Source organism: Carassius gibelio, chromosome B6, assembly GCF_023724105.1.
Source record: "Carassius gibelio isolate Cgi1373 ecotype wild population from Czech Republic chromosome B6, carGib1.2-hapl.c, whole genome shotgun sequence".
In the NCBI taxonomy this organism is placed as follows: domain Eukaryota; kingdom Metazoa; phylum Chordata; class Actinopteri; order Cypriniformes; family Cyprinidae; genus Carassius; species Carassius gibelio.
In genome coordinates, this window is record NC_068401.1 from 4,200,636 (window position 1) to 4,219,553 (window position 18,918).

At 36.8% G+C, this 18,918-nt stretch overlaps 1 protein-coding gene across 3 annotated transcripts in view; it reads left to right on the plus strand.

Annotated features, from left to right (window-relative positions):
• Nucleotides 1-1,625: 1,625 nt before the first annotated feature.
• Nucleotides 1,626-18,918, plus strand: part of LOC127960035 (chromodomain-helicase-DNA-binding protein 6) — a 35,516-nt gene continuing 18,223 nt past the window's right edge. For 2 of the 3 annotated variants that reach the window (XM_052559565.1, XM_052559567.1), the window contains exons 1-14: nt 1,626-2,123; nt 4,157-4,209; nt 10,967-11,496; nt 12,448-12,592; nt 13,437-13,586; nt 13,691-13,756; nt 14,098-14,156; nt 14,810-14,927; nt 15,131-15,217; nt 15,314-15,448; nt 15,572-15,693; nt 16,382-16,625; nt 17,611-17,787; nt 18,523-18,666. In XM_052559565.1, the coding sequence (XP_052415525.1) occupies nt 4,183-4,209; nt 10,967-11,496; nt 12,448-12,592; nt 13,437-13,586; nt 13,691-13,756; nt 14,098-14,156; nt 14,810-14,927; nt 15,131-15,217; nt 15,314-15,448; nt 15,572-15,693; nt 16,382-16,625; nt 17,611-17,787; nt 18,523-18,666 (2,004 nt within the window). In that variant the 5' untranslated portion in view covers nt 1,626-2,123; nt 4,157-4,182. Of the gene's footprint in view, nt 2,124-2,286; nt 2,414-4,156; nt 4,210-10,966; nt 11,497-12,447; nt 12,593-13,436; nt 13,587-13,690; nt 13,757-14,097; nt 14,157-14,809; nt 14,928-15,130; nt 15,218-15,313; nt 15,449-15,571; nt 15,694-16,381; nt 16,626-17,610; nt 17,788-18,522; nt 18,667-18,918 lie in introns of those variants that run through there. The other variant, XM_052559566.1, reaches the window with a different exon arrangement.

The window sequence follows — 18,918 nt, forward strand, 5'->3', positions numbered from 1 at the left end:
ATACAGTTTTCACATTCTGCACTTTCTAATACATTAACTCATTTAGACAGTGCTCTTTATTTATCACAAAAATAGCTTCTACCTTGAGCTACTTGCTTTGCAATAGTTGTGGCATGAGAGATGCACATTCTGCAGTAAGAAGCATAAAAATGTAAATTGCATGAATTGCCAAAAAAGCAACAACAAAAATAATTCAGAAACTGAATTATTTATGAATTAACAGTTGCTGAGAGTTGAAGGTCTCTTTATAGTGTGCTCCTCAAAGTCCCAGAGTCATTTCAGCAGAGTTTATCTACAATTCTCTTGGCGGAGTTGTATAAATAAGGTTGTTTGGCTCAGCAGACCACATGTAACTCAGCCGCAGATTACAAGCCAAAACAACTGCCAAAAACCTGCAGTAAAAGATGCCAAATTCAGCTTTTCTGTCATCTTCTGGAAAGTTTTGCAAAGTTCCATATTGATAAGTGATGTCAAACAATTAATTGTATCCAAAATAAAAGTTATTGTTTACATAATATATATGTGTATTGTGTATATTTATTATGTACATATAGATACACATACATGCATGTAAATATTTAAGAAAAACATGTTACGTTTATAATTTAAATTGATATAGATATGACATTAATCATATGAATATAAATATATACATTTAAATATATGAAAATATTGACAAAATATATGATGTATGTGTGTTTATTTATATATACATACTATACATAATATATTATAACACACATACATTATGTAAACAAAACTTGACAGAACTAATATTGATGTATATAAAGGATTTATCGCGATTAATAAAGTTATACTGTGACAGCACTGTGCCAGTAGGTTTAATGCTCATAAACTACTGGACTGGCATGACTTTAAGTCAACATCTTCTTACCTTTAAGAGGAAATCCATGTGATCTTTAATACAGGTGTGTTTGACATGTAAAAAATGATCAAAATTTCTATTACATGCGAAAACGTGCAAACAGAAATACACCACTGGTCAAAGATTTGCACCGGTAAGAATATTTTTAAAAAAAATAGTAATGTCTCTCTTATTTACCATATTATTTGATCAAAATAAAAGCAGTAATATAAAGAAATATTATTAAACTGTAAAAAAAAAAAAAAAATGTGAATCTATTTTAAAATGTAATTTATGTGTACTCAGTGTTTCACGTGTTATAGAATCAGAATCAGAATCAGAAAGAGCTTTATTGCCAAGTATGCTTACGCATACAAGGAATTTGTTTTAGTGACATAAGCTTCCAGTACACAGAGACAACAACACACAGACAAAAAAAAAAAAAAAAAAAGAGATTTACAAATTGACAAAAAAATAAGTGTATAAACAATTGTGCTATAAATTATAACAAAGCTATTTAAGACATATGGTATATTTTAAACAAAGTACCTTATGATAACCATAGTCTTGCACCATGCTGTTGACTGTTCATGGTACTCAAGTATATGTAGTAGAAGTATATGGCCAATGACCATAGAGCCATATCAAACACAGCTTCGCATTAGTCAAAAGAGCTTCAGGAAACCCAACACATCACAAGGACGTATGCAGCCTCACCCACACGCTTTATTATAACCCCTGCTATTCTCACATCCGGGATATGAAACATGAGCAAAGACGTGGAATGTTACTTTTTTTCCTCTCTCTCTCACAGGCGCCGTAATGATGGAGTAAAAAGCATCACGATTGGTGGATGCGGCGAGAAGAAACATTAAACCCACAGCTTAGCTTTTGCACTCCGGACGCGACGCGACAAACGCGAATGAATCCAGCGCGTGCTTTCGGTCATCAGGGAAGAACTGGAATAAAAAACCCTCTTGAATTGCAGCAAAAACATCCAAATCCACACAACGGAATACAAGTACACAATGGTCGCTGGCGATATGTGTCTCTCAGACAAGCTTAGCGCAGCGTCGCTTGCGTGAGAGCTCGCTGGCCAATAGGAACCTCCAGCGGCCCAGCTGCGCTCAGACGGATCCAATGGCGAACGGCAGAATACGGGCCTAAACACACGTTAGGCTGTTGTTGCAGGCGGCCAGCGCTAAACTTCACCAAATAATAGCTGTTTGTATTTTGGCTGCCGCAGTAGCCATTTTAGGTAAGCACATCTTTAAACTTTTTTATTTTAACGCGTCGCGCGCAAAACCGCATGGAGTAGGTGGCGCGCGGTCGCGTCAAACTCTCGCATCCCCTCATGAATGAACTGCTGTTGTGCGTTTGGATTAAAGAAATTGCTCTGAGTTTTTTTCCCTTCCCCGACTCCCACCCCCTCTAATTTTTTATGCATTTTTCTAAACTGTCATGGCGTTTAGTGTCCTTGGAAATAAATGCGGAGAGAGGAACGCGTAGGTTTGTAGGCTAACTGATGTCCGGAGCCGGCGTGTCCAGGTAGGTGAGGTCGCGTTTGACGGTCCCTTCGCGGAGTTTGAGCGGCTCTTCACGCGTGCAACGCCTGAAATATAGAGCACCGTTGCCGTGACATTACAGTTAGCACGCTGGCTAGCGCCCTACATGGGCTAATGTATATGGGACACGATGTTGGGCTTTTTATAAGAGTGTTTAAGAGGCAAGTTTGGCATCTGTTGAGGCACAAAGCATCCCATGACTGCTATCAAGTACTAGGAACAATGTAACTTCTAGCACTCATGTGGCTTACTTCAACTCCTGGTTTATGCTATTGTCACTGTTGAAATGAAACACTGTTATTTATTGATTTTTGTCACTAATATGAAACCGTTATTGTAACAGATGTATGCCTTTTTCTTTTATATAACGTTACAATGAAAAATGCCTCAGTTACATCGACACCTGTCTTAACTCCAGGAATGAGTTAGTATCAATGGGCCCACCTGGTTTATAATGTAACCCTTTTGAAATTAAAGTGTTTAGGTGGATTTATAAACGTGCATGTGGATTTATACAACCAATGATGTTGCATTAGTCTGCCTTTCTTTTTTATATACAATAATAACACATGACAGGTAGTTTCACACCTGACTTGCTTCATGCAATAGGTTAGTTAGTATTTGGGATCCCACTTTGTTTATGATCAGATTATGTGATTATTATATATTTCTATCACAAATAATGCTTCTTAACTTAATGTTTTTGTTTTTAATTCAGTGATGGTGCACCACAGGTAGATGGCATCTGTCTTAGGTCAATGAATGGGTTAGTTCATATCAAGGGGTCCATTTGGTTTATAATGTAAACTTTTTGAAATGTATGTGTAAAAATAGTTATATCACCATAGATGTTGCATTCGTGTCAAATCGTCATACTTTTCATTACATTTACACTTAATTTTACATTACATTTTTTAAATAAATTGCACAACAAGTAGAATGACTCCTAGTATCAAGGCAAGGGTCTCACCTAATTTATGGTGAAAATTATGGGATATGTATTTATGCCACTAATAATGTTGTCTTTAGCTTTTTATTATAAGAGCATCACCGGTAGATTGACAGCTGTCTTACCTCAAGCAATGTGATAGTTAGTATCATGTAATTTTGTGGTTATTACACATTTATGTCACTTCTAAAGATTTTAATGTTTTTAGTTTTAACTCAATGACAGTGCACCACAGGTAAATTGACACTAACTTTAAGTAATGCAACTTCAGGAACCAGTAAGTTAGTATCAAATGGCTCTGGATTTAGTGATCTTTCAAACTAGTACATATTATTTTAAGTAAACCCTTTAGAAATTTAAACTTAATAAAATAGGTTGCGAAAGTGGAGAGAAGTTTAAGTGCTCATAATTTGCAAGTCAGTCATTTGAACAATACACACTTGTTATTAAGTTATGTCTTGGTGACGGGAAGTGATGCAATATAAAATGACTTTGTATAGTAATGTTGAATAAGAATGTTTATTGACATCCTAAATATTTGTAATGTCTACTGCAGCCTCATTCCTAATATGCACTTTTAATCTAATTTAGTTCTATTATGTATTTATTAATATTTTTTTTTTATTTAATGATGAAGAAGTTTGAACTGCCTTTTGTTGTGCATTCTAAATGGAACCACACTCAATGCTTTTATTGTCAAAATATATATTTTTTTAAAGTTGGTTTATGCTTTGCATAATTTCTGTATTCATGACTCCTTGTATCTCTGTATTCCAGACGCAGACACAGAGATCGAGAAAAAAATGAAAATACAAAAGAAGGACAAGCAGGTTGGTGTATCACATGTGTTTCTGTCAGACACTGTGTGAGAGTTCCCTGTATATCTCGCTCTCCCAGTTTCTCTCACACCGTCTCTCACACTTTCATCATCATTGCAAAATTAGCATAAGTTTTAGTCCTTGCACTATAGCTGTACTTCAGAAAGATTCTCAACCTTATTTAACCTACTTTTTGTCCTTAATATTTAAAGTGCTATTTGCAATCTTTTTTTCAAAGCTTATTAGGTAGTTAAACTTACCCTGATGCTAACTTACCCTGAGACTGTAGGTTTACGATTAGGATTTGAGATGCATGTGAATTGTGCAGAAAGCTTCTGAAATTTGTTTGATCACATAGTTTATATATCCTCCACAAGAAGATTATTTGGTTTTCAGTTGTTTGTTCACAGTCCAGGAGATTTAATTAGGTTCTCATTTTTGTTGCAATATCAACTTTGTGTCGCCAAGACAATGTTTACTGCCCTTTTGTAATTCATATGTTTTATTTTTTAATTTAATGTAGCTTTTTCCTTTTTCAGTATTATGCATGGCTGTGATTTTAGTGATTGTAGCATGGGTAATATGTGTTGTTAAAGGGATCATATGATGCGATTTAAATTTTTCCTTCCTTTTTGGAGTGTAACAAGCTCCTAAAACGGCTCGTTCTAACATGCTCCCACATCTCTACGTCACTATGTGGGAAGATTTTCATAATGCCGCCCAGATGTTCACGAAAAAAAAGAAGGCGTACCTTTCACATGTGGGTCGTCACATGTGGTTGCCACAAGCTCCTTCGTAGAATTCGGCGTCCACACCATTCTCAACACGACCCACCTCTGCTCATTCAAGCCGGCCTCCCCTCACTCTAGACCACGGCTCACTTTAGGCCGGAGGACTTCGCTCACTCAAGGCTGTGGTGTATGACGCTGTTTCGTTGAGAAAACGAAATTGTTTTTTTTGGCCTTCCAAAATAGAACACGACTAGAAATCATGTCAATATCATGTTTATAATGGGTTTTATGTTTATGTCTCATCGCTCCGGCCGGACAGGGGATCAAAATATGTTAAGGGGTGTAACATTTCTGCCACACGCTTGAGGTATTCGGCCAATCACAGCACACCTCGCTTTTCAGACCGATGAGCCTTATGAAAATCGACTTGTTTCAGAATGTGGGGCAAAGAGGAGAAACAATAATGCAGAGTATGTGGAAAATAATGATTTTTTTTTTTTACCTTAAACCACATAAACATATTAAATTACAACAAATACACAAAATAATTTTCTTTTTAGCTGCATCATATGACCCCTTCAAATAAACACTTCTGTCAGCTGCAGCATGTTAATGGTTGCCAAGCATCAAAGCAGCTTTCTGTGTTCGATAGAATGTGCACCTGTGTGCATATCTGCTGTTTATATGCCTTTGAAAGGGACTCATCCAATCAGAATTTGCTGTGGTAACTATCCATTTTATAAACTTGGACACTCTGTCACAATTACTGGTTACTTTTGACTTGTGATGATAATTCAAGGCAGATCATTTCTTCGTAGCCTGAGCTAATGAATAGCTGTTTTTTGGTTATATTGCTTTTACTGGTGGTCGAAGACGAGATCCCCTCTTTCATGTAAAGTGCTTTGAGTGCTTAGAGAAGTGCTATATAAATGTAAGGAATTGTTATTATTATTGTTTGTTAGGAAAGCATCAAATGGAATATATCTTTTGTTTTTCTTGAAATGTAATCTTCTGAATCTACCTCCAGTGTTTTCAGAGTTTTTTTCATAATGAATCTCGGTTACTCCAGCTCTGAGTTGATGCTTGGGTCAGACACTCTCTAGAAGTGTAGGTACTGTCAGCGCAGGCTGGCTGGTGCAAAGATTGCTGTCCTACAGGTAAATGCTAAAATTCTGAATATAATATCTTTTGGCATGTGGTACGAATATGCTTTCTGAAGTACCTGGTATGACTTAAACCTAGTGTAAACTCCAACCACAAAGTTACAAGAAGTTTAAATATATAATTTTGGCAATAGTCATATTGGGATTTTGTTGACATTGCTGCTACAAGTCCAATTAATGTGCACCATCTGTGCTTTTCATATTAGTGCTTTAGCATATAGCTGTGCTATTAATTATTGACTCAGTGTACATTTGGTATCAACACACATTTCGGTTATCTCTGGATATGCATTTTTGGATATGCATGAATATTTCATTATTTTACAGATGAATGTAAATAATTCTTAGATATTCGTACAGAAATTACTTGAATCATCATAGTATTGGCATTTAGGCGTTCACCTTGAATCTAAATGTTGTTTTTTGAAAAAGTAGCAGTAAAAATAATTGAATGCAACATTTTGTAACATTTTTCTATATCTGCATCATCAAGTAGTGTGTTTTTCTTTAGATACAAAAAATTACATAAAACACGATGGCAATTCTGAAATCATGTTTTGTGTGATTTTTGATGTGATTGGAATCTGTGGAGATCTCCAGTGTGGACCTGCACACGTCTGATTAGCACTCAGAACAAGAAGTTACTTAACCTCCATACACACCTCGTACTTCTAGTTGAGGATGTAGAGATGATGATAATGTTTAACTTAGTTTAACTCAGTTTTGCTTTGTTAATGTTTGATTAGAATCCCCTGAAATACAACAGAAGTACTTGTAAAGAAGGTGTGGGGTGTAGCAGAAAAAGATGTTCAGTCAGCAGTTTGCATGATGTCCCTTTGACATTGTGTTCTGTGCATCTGTACAATCTCTCTTCCAGCTTGTTTTGATTTTCAGGTTGGAAACACCCACCCAATCATGCTAATTGTCTATCAATCATTGGCTGTGCTATGAAGTGTCAAAGTTGAACATTACTTCAGTCTGTAGAGTCCAACGCATTGGTTGGAGCATGGAATCGGTATTTAAATATTCCATAATGTGTATTCATCTGTGTGGGAAATTTTAGTTAGTCAAAAAATTAGGACGGTAAAAAACAGTTCAATTTAGTGGTGCACCAAAATTAAAAAAAAAAAAAAAAAATTATTATATATAATGCCTTTGATCATCCATCAGGCATGTCTATGTATTCATGTGTGCCTGCCTATTTCAACACTTTTCAGACCATAGTAATTAGTACAAAGAATCAGTTGTGACATTTATGAGTTGTGAATAAATCCCAGCCAGTGTTGTGATCATGCACCAGTTAGACAGAACATAAATCAATGTCAGCATCACTCAAACTTCTTCCATCTCTCGTGCGTCCCCCTTGATCACTATTGCTGCATCGGTAAATAAATGTCAATGTTAGACATGGTGTGTTGTAGTAAGGCTTTCCTGGTTTCGAGAAATGTACAGCATTTCTCACCTTTATGTGGAAAACCACCCTAGGACACTTCTGTGAAGCTGTCGGATTGTCAGGCGGATCAGGGAGGCTTTTGGTCTGCTGTCAGGCGCAGTGGATCTAGACTCGGCGCTGGGATTTCTTGAAGTGAAGAATGGCTGTGTGTCAGTAGTCAGTACAGCAATGAAGCAGTTAACTTGGATGGGTTAAAACTCTGTCATATTGTCTGTTCAACGGGATTTATATGTTCATTGCTTTGACAGTGTGACCACCTTTTTTGAGAGCAGCACTTTGGAGACATCAGCAGATTATTGATGACTTAAAAAGAATAAAAAAACACTGACTTTAGAAAGGCCAAAGAACCGCTTTCACACTCAGACGTTCTTCTGGTAGTTTCATGTCACTCTCATGATGCAAATAATCTGATCTGCATTTGGATTTGAATTTTGGTGGTGTCAAAATCAAACTAGGCCAGTTTAGTTTTCCATTCCCGTACAGCGAGGCCAGTGATTCAAAGGGCACTTCCTAAGCACCCTGAGAGCTTCATTGTCAGGCCTTTCTGAGGAACCAGCAGGGATTCACACCAGATTAAACTGTGACTTGATTTTGACCAATTTGAAATCACTGCAGGTTTATAAAGTGATTAACAAGTCAAAGGAGACTTTAAAATTGAGTCTGATATTTCTGACTGTTGTTGTCATTAATCTTGAAGAAAAAACGCCAACTGTTTCAGTCATTGTTTCAAAATATACAGTGGACACTACCATTGGATTAATTCATGTTTTTCCTGAGCTTTTGACCTAAGGGCATCTGTACAGAAACAAATTATGAATTTTTATTTTATTTTATTTTTTATTAAATTATTATAGTAAAACTATTGGATTAATGTATGTGCACTACCGTTCAGAGTTTGGGGTCAGTTAGATTTCTTTTTGAAGAAAAAAATCCTATAATGGTTTCCCTTAAAAATATTAATCACAGCTCTTTTCAACATTGATAATAATAGTTTCTTGAGCAGCAAATCAGCATATTACAATGATTTCTGAAGGATCGTGTGACACTTAAACCTGGAGGAATGATGCTGAAAATTCTAAATTTTATAAAATATATTAAAATAGAAAATGCTTATATTGAGTTCTAGTAATATTTCACAGTTTTTAGTATATGATTGATCAAGTAAATGCAGCCTTGGTTAGCATTTGAGACTTCTCTCAAGAACATAAAATCTTACAAACCCCAAACTTTTGAACGGTAGTGTAAATAAGTAAATGTATTTATAATGAATGAGTTGGAGCAGATAGTTATTGAAAAGCAGTTAAGTGTCCATCATACATGTGAACTCACTTTTATTTTGTTTAAAAGCATTTCAGCTTGCACCTGAACCCTCTTGATGTTACCACTTTGTCTCAGAGCTTTCACTGTTGATTATTTCCCTCCCTGTTCTAGCCAGTAATCATCTAGATAATGTTTGAAACTTTGTATTTGTATCACTTCTCATGTTATTGCCTCCTTAGGATGAATCCCTTTGTTGTATTCATATCTTTTTTTTTTTGCCCTCATTTTACCTTTTTTTTTTTTTGTAAGTAAGTGTGCCATGATTCTACTTTGCTTTGCACAGTAAGTATCTTTTAAATGTTTTTAAAGATGCACATCCAGGGCCATTGTGTTGTGTCTTTTGCTGAGCACCACGTTGTAGGTGACATGTCAGGTAAAAAATAGTCCAAGTTTTCTTGAGACCCCTGCCTTATGTTCTTCTCTGTCTAGGTGTTTTGAACACAAGTATTTTCATTTTCATTGAATAGACAGTGTGCTACGCATCTGCCTGTGATCATCTAAGTATGCAGTTTGGTTTTAGTTTTTGTCTGAAACCATGAGCAAAAGAATATGGACTTTATTTAGGGAGGCTTACAGTTGCACAGAGCAGTTAAACGACCAAAACAGTTAATTCTTCTGTTATTATGCTTTTTGTTATTGCAGTTAGCATGACCGCTGCTGTGCATTTGACAGAGAGGTGGATGCATATTAGTGTGAGTGATGTGTGTGCATGTTTTATAACGCACGTTTGAGCAAGGTGTGTTCGGGTTTAGAGCTGGCATTGACTGAACTGCAGCTGTCGCGTTTGGGAGTTGGGAGTTGGTATTGATTCATAGGGAATTTGATTGCAAAGTGTGTACGTGTGTGCACTTGCGGTTGGCAGATTTGCCTGGCAAGCATGCATACTGCAGCACGTCACGGGAATAGTCTGCAGTGTTTGCGCACGCTTATGTGAGAGAATGTATGCACGGTTCCATGCACTTGTACGTATGGGTTTGCATACATAAGCGTGTGATGCATAGGGAGAGCATTCGAAAAAGGACAACCTAAGGGTAAAAGTGAAAAGGGCGTTAGCAGGAAGTTGTTTTTTACTCTATTTGTCTTTATACAGTGAAGTTAAGTACAAAAAGTATAGTTTTACCCATGCTGATATCACTAGGATTACCTTCAAGAACAATGAGGTTGATGCTTTTTAGACCTCAGAAAGGAAAGGGTTACCACGGAGACTGCGTGTTTACGTTCCTCCTTCCCACAGCTTGGTCCCGAGCCTGTTGCCATGACGACGGCCCTGATTCCAGCCCGCTTGCTTTGGAAAGCATGTGATTCATTGACATTATCCCCATACCTGCCTGCAGTCGCATGCTCTGTTGGGGTGCGCGTGTATGTGTGTGTGTGTGTGTGTGTCTGCCTGCACATGCGCGTGCTGTTCCACATGTGTACTGCAATGCTAGGCGCAGTTAAAAATAAACGTGCTTTGCGGAATAAGAGGTACAAAGCTAAATTTGTACCATAAACACAAAGCTCGCATACAACAGTGAATTCTGTTTACTTCATCCATGTGTTTTCCTTTAGAAGGAGGAGAACATTTTTGTTTAATCTGCCCTTTAATGTCTCATAGGTTGGGAATCTCATGGTTTCACTAGGGTGAAGAGATTTTTCCATGTCTTATTTATAATTGGGCACATGTAAATAGGGTTTCAGATCAAGGGAGTGTGAACAGGGATTGAAAACATTATAAAGCTAATTCACTTTGTGCCTTAAAATTACATATATGCACCATAAAGGGTTAAACCAATGAATGAAAGTGCCCAAAACTATTTCTTTTAGTCTAGACTGAGAACATATAGCGTGCTCTCTCGGCTGTAGATGGTAATGTTTTCTCTTGGTTCTTGGTTCTAAATAAATGCGACTTATAGTCCAGTACGACTTGTATGTTTTTTTTTCCTCATCATGACGTATTTTTGGACTGATGCGACTTATACTCGGGTGTGACTTATAGTCTGAAAAATACGGTAATTGAAAGACTGGATGAACAGTCTAACTAGTCAGATGTGTCAGTTTTAAACAACACAAATAATGTTTATAAAAATAAATTAATTTTAATCCAACTCTTGTTTTTCCAGATGTCTGCCACTCATGTACTTAAGCACACTCCATCCGCTGCTGCCTCGAATGCCTCTGACCAAAACGCACAAACTACATTTCCCATCGGCCTCTTGGGCAAAGAACAGTTACGGATCATTGGAGGACCGCCCAATCACTGCATGGCTCACCCAAAGCACTCTGGGTTACGGGAGGCAGGGCCTGTGGCCAGCAGTCACAGTCTCCGCCCCTTATCAATCAACAGCGAGGAGGACGATGGAGGGGGCGGGACAAGGGTGAAGAAGAAACGAAGGAAAAAAGACAAGAAAGAATCAGAGTGGCACAAAGATGAAGAGAGCAACGCTAAACCAAAGAGAAGGGAGCAAAAGGAACGGAAGGAGCTTCTTGCAAGAAAGGCAAAGGAGGCGAAGGAACAAAAGGATCATAAAAAGAGGGAGCCAAAAGCCCAAAAAGAGGTCAAAAAAGTCAAGAAAGGTCAAGATGTAAAAGTGAAAACACAGGCCAAGAACACTGCAACACATCAGCCCTCCAAAAGAGGGAGGAAGCCAAAGTGAGTAAAAAATGACAGAGTTGTCATTTTTGGGTGCAATATTACTATAAATATACAAAAACATTGACTCAGTATTTTGGCCTAACAGTGGAGTACTACTGAATATGTGCTTTGTAGCAAGACCATAATTGTGGGCATATTTAGCATCCATGGTGCCTCATCTACTAAGAGATGTCTCAAAGAGAGCAACAATCAATTTAGGTGTTGACTAACAAATGAAACATGACAACAACAACAAAAAAGTCTAATTTCAGTAAATTGCATCCTTTGCATGTGACAATTTTGCATATATTATATCTGCACTGTTCTTGCTAAGCTCAATCACAGAACTTTTCATGCCTTGATTGGTTGAAATGTGATACAGGGGATTGTGGGCATTACAAGGTGAATGTAGGTACTTACCGGTTTCCAATTTAAAACCAAGGTCAAAAATGAAACCTGCAACCATGCAAAGGGCTCTTTGACCTTTTGGGCTATTTTTTTTTTTTACGTACTTGAAGTAAAGATACATTTTACACAGGCATTCAAAATATACTCAAATATGTAATTTTCTTCAGGGTTGTATTAAACAATCCGATGCCACTATGATGACACTAAAATATGGCCTTATGACCACAAGAGTTTATGCCTATCATCTTGTGTGATTGGATACATTTCCTTTTTAAACTTCCTTACCCAATTGTGGTTCCCTCTCACAACTTGTTTTTCCAAAAGTAAAGCATTGAAATGCAATTTTATTCAAATGCTGCACTCGAGCAAAACTGTCATCCTGCTTGTCCACTTAGAAACCAGTAAATGTCTGCATAGCAGATGTCGGTGTTTTGTACCATTATATGGCCAGATACTTGTCACTCAAACAAGTCCTTGGGTGGTTTGTTCTCCGATCGGTCAACCTGAGCAACACTGGAGGTAAGATGAACTTTAAGAGTGTTTTGTTGCTGTGTTATATAGAGAGCAGGGTGCCATGCCTCCGGAGAAGAAGAAGAAGGGAAAGAGGAAAAGTGATGCTGTACTTGAGATGGTGGAGAGTGATGACACAACCTCTCTCAGCACGCTCGCCACCGGTGAGGAAAGCATCGACCCTATGGATAACACTGTGAGTTCTCCAGAAACCATCCTCATCTGGCATATGGGTTTCTCCTGAGTAGAAGAATTATGATCTGTATTTACACAAATACCAAATCCTGAAGTCCCATGTTCAAAGTTCATGTTGAAAATTCTGAACATTCCTCGAAATATTTCCCTGCTTTTATTCAAGATAACAGTGGCATGTTAACAATTACCACAAAAACAAGGGATGCACAATATAGCTTTCCTATCAGTTATCAACAACCGCTTTTGTTTTTTGGATGATATTGGACATTTAATTTTAATGTCTTTGTCCTGATGTGTTAACGTTTAGTTTAACTTTCCACTCACTTAGTGTTTCATTTATTTAAAATCAAAGTGAGACATTTATTGCAGCATTAAAATAATATAAAATGTGTGTGTGTTTGTGTGTGTCTGTATACAGTATTTATGTATATATGAATGCCAGAATTTGTATAATTTTAATTCACTGTGTCTGTTGGAAATCAGAAGGAAATAATGTAAATATTCACATTGTTTTAAAAAGTGTGTCCATAAAAAATGGATAAATATTATTAAAAAGAAATAACTGTGTAAATTAGTGTGACTTTAAAATCACTTACAGATCTGGCAAAGTTATATCAGTAATCTTTGAATATACATAAAGATTTATACAAACTAAATGAGTTTAAATAATTTTCTTTCTCTCTCTATTTTTGCATTATTTTCATAAACACATTTTCCCCATAATTCCATTGATGAATAATGGATATTTTTGTTGCCATTAATTTATTTATAAATGTAATTTTTTTTGGTGATTGTTAATAATTTGGATGTAATGTGTAACTTCATTTCTTTCTTTCTCTGTGCAGAAGAGGCGATCAGGGCGTCAAGTGAAGCGGCGGAAGTATAATGAAGATCTTGATTTCAAGGTCGTGGATGATGACGGGGAGACCATCGCTGTGTTGGGCTCGGGACGGATTGCCGCCATGTCTTCCTCTACCCTCGCCTGGCAGGCTGAGGTAACCGTGGCAACATCTGCCATCATGCCACACCGCAGACCTGCCCTACTTCTGGAGGGGCGGAGCAAACACACTGGAATAATGCCCACCTTCTTTCTTCCCAGGAACCCCCTGAAGATGAGGCTAATATCATTGAGAAAATACTGGCAGTGCGAACGGTCAAGAAAGAGGTAATGTTGTCAGATTACATGTTATACTTATAAATGAAGGATTACTTGCATGCATTCAGGTCCATGAATACTTTGCAAGTTATATAAAACGAAGCAACAATATTTCTTATGTGCCCATGAAATTTCCTTATGAGTGTGTATTTGATTCAGTATTTAGAATAGTGGTCGCTCAATATGTGGTGTTCAATTATTGATTCTTAAACCTTGAATATTTGAGTAAATTCTTGATTTACACCATGATACAAAAAGACCAGAATCCTGAATGCAGTCCTGTAGCATATATAGCTCTGTAAACTGGGATGCAGGGAATATCTGCCTAAAATGAAATCGTTTTCATGTAGACATCCCTTGACGAACCACAAGAAGAGATGGAGGAGTTTTACGTCAAGTACAGAAATTTGTAAGTGTACTCATGCGACTCAAACTGCTGTTACCTTTTTGTGCTCTCAAGCTCTCAATCACTCAGATTGTCAAAACTGTCAGAGCAAACACATAACTCACAATTATTGTGTAATGCATTACTTCAAATCATTTATGCATTAAATTATCCATCTGCTAGAGTGGTAATACACCCTGCCTCGAGAAGTAATTTGCTGAATCAGCAATGGTGTGATTTACAGCAAGATCTGGAACTTTAAAATAGAAATCTTTAAAGTTACATTTAACCTAAAAAAAATGTGTAATGTCTGTATATATACTTATATTATTATATTTATAATTTAAATATATAATTTTTGTGTTTGCATTACAGTGAGGGGCTTGTGTGCTACATTTTCAATAATACCTCCATACATAAAATTAATGCTAAGAATCATAAAAGGCTTCATTTTCTTTTTGCACAATAAAATTAATGATTTGATTTTGAGTTCAAATGTGACTTAGACATGTTCTTGACAAGTTTAGTATAGATGGAGAAACAAAGACATATTGTAAAATACTGTTATTAAATCTAAAAACTATTTTAAATCGAACACACACATTCTGGTTGAAAGGTAAAGCACACAGTGTTGTTATCGCACATTGTCAGCTATGAAAGGCTTTTCTCATTGCCAGCTCCTATCTGCACTGTAAATGGGCGACCTTGGAGGAACTGGAGAAGGACCCACGCATTAGCCAAAAAATCAAGCGCTTCAGAAACAAGCAGGCGCAAATGAAGCACATTTTCACAGAGGTACGTCTGCCAAAACATGCTGCAATTTGTTTGTGGTACATTTAAAGTTGTAACCTGGATATGCACCAGATATTCTAAGATGTAAATGCTAAGATGCATGTGGAAAATTCAAGAATTTTAGGTTTATGTTTCAAGTACCTCTTAGACTTACTACATGTGTATTATTTGATTAAATCTGGCTGAGATGATGTGCTTCTCCTCAGCCGGATGAAGACCTGTTTAATCCAGATTATATTGAGGTTGATCGGGTTTTAGAGATCGCTATCACCACAGATACAGAAACTGGAGAGGTGAGGTGCTCTTCAAACTGTCTTTAAAATAAGGAAGCTGTCATATATACTTTGGGTGCCAGTCTTTTGATGTTTGGTTTGTTTGCATGTTAACAGGAAGTTACACACTACCTGGTGAAATGGTGCTCTTTGTCATATGAGGAGAGCACTTGGGAGCTTCAGGAAGATGTTGACCCTGTGAAAATCAGAGAGTTTGAAGACCTAAAGCAAATTCCAGAAATCAAGCATGTGGTAAGTCCTCGAATGCAAATGAAGGCATGGTTCAGCTGAAGGTTTTATCGTACGGTCCAAAACATTTTCATTCTGCGTTGCTTTTTAGCAAGTATCTCAGTCTTCTCTCTTATCTTAATACAGGAAAGGCCTCTCCCCGAACAGTGGCAAAAACTGGAGAAGTCCAGAGATTACAGGAATGGGAACCAGCTGCGAGAATACCAGTTAGAGGGAATGAATTGGCTCCTTTTCAACTGGTACAACAGGTGAAACAAACTTTTAATATCAGCACTGGTTAAGCCCCTAAACATCATGATCTTATTTTTAGGTATGATGTCACTACTTAAGATTAAAATGAGGCTAATAATAATTATGACGAAACAGTGACGAAATGTCTTTTTTTATTATTTAAACTGATCAGTAAAATAAGAAATACTTGGACTTTCTCTGTTTGTTGCATTTGATTTGATGAAAGGACTGTCGATTTCAACATGTTTATTTAGTGTGATCTTATAACCAAAATGATTATGATTGTTTAAACTATTCACACTATTCAAAGATTTTGTCTGACAAAATGTAGTGAATTGTCTTTTGTAAGATATTTGTCTGCAAATATTATAATATTCTCAAAAAATCTCAACATTTTAAACATTTATAACAAGAATAGTAATACTAATCAATATATAATTTGATTACTATTTCAGCATGTAATTAATTTAATAATAATAATGATGATGACAATAAAATAATTAACCGCTCTAGCAGAAATCAAATGCAATTAATAATAACCTTATTTACATACATTAAACTATTATTATTATTATTAAACTAATAAAAAGCTTAGTAACTCTATAAAAATAGGGGTGTTGATCATGATCACAATTTCATACAATAAAAAGATACCAAAAACTGCAATCTGACACGATTAATAAACACCCGTTCCTCTTGATGTAGGAAAAACTGTATTCTGGCTGATGAAATGGGACTTGGGAAGACCATCCAGTCCATCACGTTCCTCTATGAGATGTTCCTCATGGGTCTAAGGGGACCTTTTCTCATCATCGCCCCGCTCTCCACCATCACCAACTGGGAGAGAGAGTTCCGCACATGGACTGAAATGAACGTCATCGTCTATCACGGCAGCCAAATCAGTCGACAGATGATCCTGCAGTATGAGATGTACCACCGAGATGAACAGGTGGGGCAAACAGAGTGATTCATTTTGAGAGGAACAGAAGCACACTATAGTTACATTAACCAACATAACCAAAACAAAAGGTTTTTTTAATACCTTTATTGATATCTGTTTGTTTCTGTTATTCATCATGTGTTGGCAGTTTTTATCAAAAACCTAGTCACTACACATCACAATGTAGACTTAGAGTAGTATATAATTTGTTTTTAAGAAATTAATACTTTTATTCAACAAGGATGTGTTGTATGTATAACAGTGTTGATATCACATTGATAATGATGTTTAATAATAATAATAATGGTTGTTGACCACCAAATCAGTATATTAGAATGATTCCTGAAGATTAAAAAATCAGCTTTGTCATCACAGCAATAGATTAAATTAAACTTCAGAAACTTTGAAAAGTTTTACAAACCCGTAACTAGTAAAACAGTAGTGTAACAAACACAAGAATTCAATGTGTGTTGCTTTTTACCCCCACCGTATTTTTCGGACTATAAGTCGCATCAGTCCAAAAATACGTCATGATGAGGAAAAAAACATATAAGTCGCACTGGACTATGAGTCGCATTTTAGAACCAAGAACCAAGAGAAAACATTACTGTCTATAGCCGTGAGAGGGCGCTCTACGCTGCTCAGGGAGAGGCTACAGGAGCACTGAGCAGCATAGAGCGCCCTCTCGCGGCTGTAGATGGTAATGTTTTCTCTTGGTTCATTTCTCTTGATTCATGTCAAATTAACTTCGATAAATAAGTCGCACCTGACTATAAGGCGCAGGACCAGCCAAACTATGAAAAAAAAGTGCGACTTATAGTCCGGAAAATACGGTAATACATATCTAGGGCTTTCATATTATTTTTTTTGCCCAAACCCCGGTTAATGCCTAACCTTACTCTGCACAGCTATTTTACCAGAAGGAGAAGGTGTTGTAGGCACATTATATTTGTTAGTACAGTGTATACAATGGGTCTTTCTCTTGCTCCTTCAGGGAAACATTGTGTCTGGTCAGTTTAAGTTTCATGGCATCATCACTACATTTGAAATGATAATGGCCGACTGTCCAGAGCTGAAGAAGATCAACTGGCGCTGTGTGGTGATCGACGAGGCCCATCGCCTAAAAAACCGCAACTGTAAACTGCTGGAGGGACTCAAACTCATGAACCTGGTAATTATTATTTTAATGTTCATTTATGTACCATGAAACATACACAGATGTTTTTCATTTCATTTCATTTGATGTGTGTGTCATGTGTCATTTATAATATCATCTGCTCTACAAATGATTCCAAGAGTTCAGATCTAAATGCAGAAAAGGGGAAGTGAAGCCATCTAAACTGATCTTAACTACAGTGGTATCTCTTATGCACACGTCTCATTTATCTGCGGAGTTCTGCTTCACTGCATTAACATGCACACATCCTCTCTGGACACAGAATGAGTAATCTCATCTCTCACTTTACATATTACTGCAGCTGTGTCCAGTGTGTGCAAACTGAGCTACATTTGACGCAGTGCTGTTTTATTCAAGAAGATCATCTCTCACAGCTGGTTAGGTGTATTTGATATACAGGGGTTGAAAAAGTATTTGGACACTTTGCAGTAGTGAATGACATCCAGAAAGTGTATAAATTGTGTGTTTTCACTAAATTGAAATTTGTACATAAATGCCACATATTTTAATATCGTGTGTCTAATGCATTTATTTTATGCAAGACTTCAGTGTCCAAATACTTTTTTGGTCCACAGTATAGAAATGTGCCCCCCCCCCCCCCCCCATTTTTCCCAGTGTTGTATCTCCATCTGCATCCAGAGAGAGTTGGTATAGATATCCTAAAATGTAAATACATTTTTGTGAATCAGTAGACTGAACTTAATGTTTCTGTTTGTCTTCTCTCGTAAGGAACATAAAGTCCTTCTGACAGGAACTCCTTTGCAGAACTCTGTTGAGGAACTCTTCAGCCTGCTTAACTTTCTCGAACCCTCACAGTTCCCTTCCGAAACCACTTTTCTAGAGGAGTTTGGAGACCTGAAGACAGAAGAGCAGGTGAGAGCTAAAACTCGAATGCCTCGATAGGAAGCTTGTTATGCACTGGATAAACATCTACACACCTTTACATGAAAATATCTTGAGCTTGGGTTCATCTCAGACTTCATTTTAGACATTTAACCAAAATCCCTTTAAAAAAAAATCTTTCACTTTGGGAAGATATAAAATTCTAATTTATTTCTCGGTTTTATGACTTTATATTAGACAATACGGCCTGATTATTGTTGAATGATTATGTGCCCAGTTTTA